General features: G+C 37.0%; 1 protein-coding gene across 2 annotated transcripts; it reads left to right on the top strand.

Moving 5' to 3' along the window:
* Positions 1-308: 308 nt before the first annotated feature.
* LOC112710654 (calcium-dependent protein kinase 10) lies at positions 309-4,068 on the top strand. 2 transcript variants are annotated; one of them, XM_025762978.3, is made up of 7 exons: positions 309-1,299; positions 1,385-1,528; positions 1,862-2,014; positions 2,262-2,377; positions 2,480-2,647; positions 3,010-3,240; positions 3,473-4,068. In XM_025762978.3, exons 1-7 carry the CDS (start codon positions 624-626, stop codon positions 3,644-3,646), a joined length of 1,662 nt encoding a protein of 553 aa, XP_025618763.1. In that variant the 5' UTR covers positions 309-623; the 3' UTR covers positions 3,647-4,068. The 2 variants fall into 2 exon arrangements, 1 of the variants encoding a protein (XP_025618763.1); XR_003156938.3 differs by having other exon boundaries at positions 341-1,299; positions 2,981-3,240.
* The last annotated feature ends 3,011 nt before the right edge of the window (positions 4,069-7,079 follow it).

The raw sequence follows: 7,079 nt of genomic DNA, 5'->3' as shown, positions 1-7,079 counted from the left end.
AAAAATTCAAAAATAATAAATTATACTTTATTTTTTAAAATAAAAATTTAAAATTTAAAAAATTTAAATAATCCAATAAACACATAAATATTGTGTTCATTTTAAATATACTCCTAATAAATTATAACTTAAATAATATAAACTCTTAATTTTCACCCCAAAAAAAATAAATTTCATTCTTAACTAAAAAAAAACGCACACGCACAAGCGAACGGGAATCATCATGCACGGAGTCAAACAAGTTTTTCCCCAGTCAACTCAGTCCCAAAACGCAACTTGTGGAGTTGTTGTGTTTTGTTCGTTCATTAGAATCCAAATAAAAATTCTACGAAAAAGAAAAGGAAAACAAAAAGAATAAAAAATCTAAAACTTTATACAAGGAAAAAAAATAAATTCCACCTGTAAACAAAATCCTACTAAAATTTCAGCATAGACTTTTCTCCTCACTTCTATCTCTTTTTTTCTCTCTGTCTGTATCTCTTATTCTCGCCGGAAAACTCGCTGGCCGACGGCGGCAACAACACGACAAACTCAAACACACGTCACGTCATCTCCAAAAACCCGAGAAAACCCCTCTCTCTCTCTCTCTCATGCTCTGAACTTGCAACCTCTAAGAAACCTCCATGGGCAACTGCAACGCATGCGTGCGAGGAAACGACGCCGTTTCTGACGAGAACAACAACAAAAACCCCAACGGCCAGGGCCGTAAGGACAAGAAAACCCGCCCGAACCCATTCGCTGAGGAAGGCCTACTACGGCACTCCCCAGCCCCGATCCGTGTGCTGAAAGACGTGATTCCGGTGGGCCCGCACCGGACCAGAATCACGGACAAGTATGTTTTGGGTCGTGAACTGGGCCGGGGCGAGTTCGGGATCACGTACCTTTGTACGGACCGGGAAACAAAGCAGGAGCTAGCCTGCAAGTCCATCTCGAAGCGGAAACTTCGCACCGCCGTGGACGTGGAAGACGTCCGGCGGGAGGTGGCGATCATGAACGCGCTTCCTGACCACCCGAACGTGGTGAAGTTGAGGGCGACTTACGAGGACGACGAGAACGTTCACCTTGTGATGGAGCTTTGTGCTGGCGGCGAGCTTTTTGACCGGATCGTGGCGAGAGGACACTACAGCGAGCGGGCGGCGGCGAACGTGGCAAGGACAATTGCAGAGGTGGTGAGGATGTGCCACGTCAACGGTGTCATGCATCGGGACCTGAAGCCGGAGAATTTCTTGTTTGCGAATAAGAAGGAGAACTCGGTTCTTAAGGCCATTGACTTTGGACTCTCCGTGTTCTTCAAGCCTGGTAAGCACTGTTTCGGTTTCAAAATCAATCAATGTATGTGGCAGTTGTGGCGGTTCTGATGACAGTTATGGTTTTGTTTTTGCAGGAGAGAGGTTTACGGAGATCGTTGGGAGTCCGTACTATATGGCGCCGGAGGTATTGAAGAGGAACTATGGGCCCGAAGTGGATGTGTGGAGTGCTGGCGTCATTCTTTATATTTTGTTGTGTGGAGTTCCTCCGTTTTGGGCAGGTGATTTATTTACTCTTTTGTCTATTTATGTCTCTCTACTAATCGAGAAATGGTTTATCACCGAGTATCTGAATTCTATGATTAGAAGATCTAGATTTCGATTCTTGTTTTCCATCATTCTAAATACAAGTTGAATCTGGCAACATGCTAAAATGAGTGTGTGTCTTCTAACTTCTAAGTCCGAAAGAAACTCTGTGTGAGGTGTGTATTTGTCTATTTGATTTATAATTAACTGCCAACGATTTTAAGAAGTTTGGAAAGATTTTCATGGCATGTTTTGTTTTTGAGTTTAATTTTGTTTTTATGGGGTTTTTTTTTTTTTTTTTTTTGCAGAGACCGAACAAGGGGTTGCATTAGCAATTTTGAGGGGAGTGATTGACTTCAAGAGGGAGCCATGGCCGCAGATATCAGATAGTGCTAAGAGCCTCGTGAGGCAGATGCTGGAGCCTGATCCTAAGAAGCGGTTGACAGCGGAGCAGGTTCTTGGTGAGTCACTCAGTTGTGTTGCATTTGGTTCCAGATATTGGCCCATCCATTTTGTCCCCCAAAATGTTTTAAGGGATTTATGTGATAATTGTATAACCCCCCTCTTAAAATTGATTTGCACAACTTCTGTCGTTGGGAGATATTTCTATTTCATTGTGTATTTGTGTTAAAAAATGTTAATTTATTGAGATTCAGTTTAATGTTTATAGAAAGTGATTCAAGATATTTGCTGTCATTATGGTTGCAGAACATTCCTGGCTACAGAATGCAAAGAAAGCTTCAAATGTTCCGTTAGGAGATATTGTGAGGACAAGGCTTAAGCAGTTCTCTGTGATGAACAGATTCAAAAAGAGAGCTCTTCGGGTTAGTACCATCTATTGTGGTTTATGCATAATGGATGACTTAATATCTATATACAATGTTTTTATTTTGGTGTTTTATGTTTGCTTTAAATGAATGCTACAGGTGATTGCTGAACATTTATCTGTTGAAGAGGTAGAAATAATCAAAGATATGTTTACATTGATGGATACTGACAGAGATGGCAAAGTAACGTACGAGGAACTTAAGGCCGGGTTGAAGAAGGTTGGTTCGCAATTGGCTGAGCCAGAGATAAGGATGCTGATGGAAGTGGTAGGCCTCTGCAAACTGTGTACCTTTCTATAATGCAATTGTTTGGTACAGTTTCACTTCTTTGGTTGTCACTATTAACTATACTTGCCATATGCTAGATAATTGGTTCTTATTTAGGTTTCATTTTTACACTGATATGTGGTGCTTATGAAAATAATATTTGAGGTTCTTCACTTATGGATATTAAACTGATTTAGCTTCTGCTGCATATACCACCAATTTTTTCATTTTTAAGTTATCTTTGATCATCTAAATAGGTTGGAAAATGAATTGCCATTGATGCCTCAATTGTGGAATTGTTATTGTAAATGTAATCAAAATTTGTGATTCAAGGATACTTTTATTTCCTACCAATGGCTCAGGCTGATGTTGATGGGAATGGAGTACTGGACTATGGAGAGTTTGTAGCTGTGACGATTCACTTGCAAAGAATGGAGAATGATGAGCATATCCGCAAAGCATTCACGTTTTTTGACAAAGATGGGAGTGGCTATATTGAGTTAGATGAGCTAGAGGAAGCATTGCTGGATGAGACTGGAGAAACTGATAAGGATGTATTGAATGACATCATGCGAGAAGTCGACACTGACAAGGTCTGGCTTTCAAACTCATAACTCGTTAGATTTATGCATAGTTGTTGGGTCGAGTAGCAAGTGCTTCCTACTAGGCTAAAACTATAGCTATTATTCAGGAAGCAACTCTGATTACCTAAAACTCATCTAGCATTTTCAATACTATGATCCAATTTGATTCTGACCCTATCTAAACCTTGCTAAGATTCTCTGAAATTCTATATAACAATTTTCGATTTTCTGGTTTTCACAGGATGGTCGAATCAGCTATGACGAATTTGTAGCCATGATGAAGACAGGAACTGACTGGAGAAAAGCATCAAGGCAGTATTCAAGGGAGAGATTCAAAAGCTTAAGCATAAATTTGATGAAGGATGGTTCGCTTCAGCTTCATGATGCGGTTAGTGGCCAAGCTATAGTGGTTTGAGTATACAAAGTATATTTCTCAATTTCACATTTCCCCCTTCACCACTTACTATTCTTGAGAGCATGGCTTTTGGAATCTCTCTGGCAAATTTTGGGTTGGAGCATTTTGAAGCATAACTGATTGATATACATATCTACCTTGGGTTTGAGTTGGGTAGTTTAGGTTTTCTGAGTTTGATTTGGGTGTTAGGTGCCTCTGAAGTAAATGAGTTGGAGGGTTTGCATACTAATGTTTTGTTAAATATGTGATCTTGTCAGCAAAGGTTGTGGGGAAGGCACATGCTGCAAGCTTTCAAAATGTCACACATATCTATATTCTTTGTATATCTTTGTCCTGTTGTTATTTGTGTTTGATAATTCCATTGGTAAATGTGATTTTTCTAACTTGTGTGCAGAAAAAAAAAAAAAAAAGATGTTAGATCTTGTCTCTTTGGCTTCTTAAATTTCTGTTAACATTTACTTTTCTTCCATTTAATACAATTCAAATATATCTTCCCATGCTGAATGCTATAGTATAAGTTAGCAAACAATGCAAAGAAAGACCTAGGCCAGAAAATTAGATGTATTATTTGTTGCTTGTGTTTGAAAAAAAAAATGGAGCACACCCTAACTTCCAGATTAGAATAGATAAGAATTGGAAATGATGGTGAACATTTGCCTAAATTTAAAATCAATTTCATAGTCAAAAGTCAAAACGGAGCATGCAATGAGGAAAAGAAAGCCACAAAGAAAAAGGGGTGCGAATAATAGTCATTGTGTTGTACGCGTTGTGGACATAATGATGGTTAGGCGAGTACAGCTCAAGGGTTTTGATTATTTAAGGTGGTTAGTGGAACAATTTTACTTGATTATCGTTCTTTTTAATAAGGTGAATACTCTCTCATACAGTTGTGTTATATAGATTTTTAGTTGGTTTAATATTTACTATCTAAGAGTAAAACTTACTCTTCTTTACGAGTACTAATTTTCAAATTATCCATCAAAGATCCTTCTTTGAACAGAATCAAGAATCAAGAAAAAAGAGAAGTGTAAACTGAAATTTAAATGCTTAAATTAAAAGAAAAAAAATTGCAAAAAAGTAAGAACTTAAAAGCAAAAGAAATAGAATGTAAACTTTAACAAAGTTGAAATGATTTGAAATTAAAATTGTTAATTTAAAATTCAAAAGAAAGGAAAAGAATACATTACAAAAGGAAAATAATTTGCTGAAAAGGAAATTACAGAGAATTTAAATGAAACCTAAAATCTAAAACCGAATTTTGTAACTAAACAATTTCAAATCGAGACACTTCCTCAGAAACCATCACTGGTTTCGACAACAAAAGCTCCGGTCGATGAAAAGGAGGAAAAGTCTTCGAACTCTTCGTCTAGTGGCCATGTGATATCACATTACTTGCAGACTGACCAAAGAAACCAGCAACCTGATGAACAAATTGAACAACCTATCGAAGAAGTCATCCAGCCTGTCATAGAAGTTGTCCAGCCTATCGAAGAGGGAAATTTTTCAAATGAACCAAATCAAGAAAATCTCCCAAAAGTCCAAGACATGAAAGAAGAACTTTCTCCTCACCAAATTAATGTCGATCTCACTCTTATTTCTTCTCCTTCTAAATAAGATATCCCAATTGAAAAAGACGATGAAATAGGCAAAACCACTTCTCACACCAGTCTAGAAACCAATAATACACCCAATCCTGACAATCAAGCTGGACATGCTTCTGATCAGCCTCAACAGAGTCATCAACCTCCATCAGCCACAACCTTTAGCCTACCAGAAGCTGATTTAGATGAGCTTCTTTCTGCTATGTTTAGTATTTCTCATAAGATAGAAATTCCATCTCCAGTATTGGCTACTGACGAATCACCAGGACACGGGCTCCCTAAAGAACTAACTCCTCATGCTATCGAAGGGCTAGGAGCTATTCTTCAATTTTTGAAGCATATTATTGATGAATGGGTAAATCGAGATGATTTAAACTCCATATTCTCTGATATTCTGAGTGCTTCTCTCGAATATTGAGTTCCTTTCAACTTCTCAAAAGTGGTGAAAATTTTCGAGAAAATTGCCAACAACTTATTCATCTCACACAACAAGCTCACTAACTTCAAGAAAAGAATGACAGAAATCGAAACAGAATTTGTGCAACTAGAAACTTCTTTTGCATTAACACAAAAAACTTACAAGAAGTATGAAATAAATGTTGCTAATACTGCCAGTACTCGAGAACAACTAGCTCGTCGCAGAGAGGAACCCGAAAGAGAACTTGCTGAAATTCATGAATAAGAAGCTTTGCTGGAAGGTCCTTACTTAAAAGCTGAAAAGAGGAAGAAAGATCTGTTTCGAGAACTATGTGAGATGGAGAACACTCGAGCCGAAATTAGAAGAAAATATGAGAAGATACAACTTGAAGAACATAAGAGATTGGAGTCTACTGTTCTTATGACGAAGAAAGAGTGTGTCTTCGATTTGCCTTGCAAGAATTATTAGAGCCTTACCGGTAAAGATTTCTAAGATTTTCAAGTTCTTTTGTATTGTCTATTGAACTCTTTATCATCTTTATGTTATCTAAGTGGACTCCCTTTTTTTGTAAATATTTTCTTCAAAACATCTATATCGTTTTAGATACTTCCTATTAATAGATTTAATTTCTATACCTGTTTTGACATTTTAATTTTATAAGCATTTCCTGAATATAACTTAACCACTTGATAAGGTCCCTTCCTAATTAGGAGACCATTTTCCATCAACCCTTGATTTCTTTTCCATTGGTAAAATAACTTTTAAAACTAACTCGCCATCGACAAAAACTTTTTGCTTCACATGTTGATTATAAATTCGAGCTATACTTTTTTTTATGAACAAGATTATCAAGTGCCATAATACGCTCACTGTCTAATTCATTCATCTCATCGAACATAGCATTCCAATAATCCTCGATTGGTAAATCATCTTGCTTCATCACTCGCATAGTATTAAGATTAATTTCCAAAGGCAATACCGCATCATGACCATACACTAATTTATAAAGCGAAGTATTTGTTGATCCCCTCGAAAAATTCTGATATGCCCAAAGAACTTGATTTAATGTCTTATGCCAACTACGTGGCTTCCTACCAACATGTTTCTTAATCAAATTGTTAAAAATTTTATTTGTAGCCTCAACCTGGCCATTTGACTGTGCGTAATACGGGGTTGAAGTCACCATCTTTATATTTCTCGATGTGCAAAATTACTTATATGTCGACCAATAAACATTGTACCCTGATTTGTACTTAAAGTTTGAGAAATTCCAAAATGATGTATAATATTTTTCTCGATAAAATTGATAATCTCATTTTGGCCAACTTCTTTTAAAGTACCCATTTGGTAAACAAATCAATCGCTACCAAAATGAATTTATGATTTTTCGGCGATGGTGGATGAATCATATCAA

Source organism: Arachis hypogaea, chromosome 1, assembly GCF_003086295.3.
Source record: "Arachis hypogaea cultivar Tifrunner chromosome 1, arahy.Tifrunner.gnm2.J5K5, whole genome shotgun sequence".
NCBI classification, from domain to species: Eukaryota; Viridiplantae; Streptophyta; class Magnoliopsida; order Fabales; family Fabaceae; genus Arachis; species Arachis hypogaea.
The sequence above is the reverse complement of the archived record's forward strand: the minus strand, read 5'-3'. Positions and strand labels throughout refer to the sequence as shown.

What these genes read in the sequence shown, in the direction of transcription:
- LOC112710654 (XM_025762978.3), top strand. Translation starts at nt 624, where the DNA reads ATGGGCAACTGCAACGCATGCGTGCGAGGAAACGACGCCGTTTCTGAC. An exon ending in TCAAAAAGAGAGCTCTTCGG is followed by an intron (nt 2,378 to 2,479) that starts GTTAGTACCATC and finishes TGAATGCTACAG; the next exon opens with GTGATTGCTGAACATTTATC. An exon ending in TAAGGATGCTGATGGAAGTG is followed by an intron (nt 2,648 to 3,009) that starts GTAGGCCTCTGC and finishes CCAATGGCTCAG; the next exon opens with GCTGATGTTGATGGGAATGG.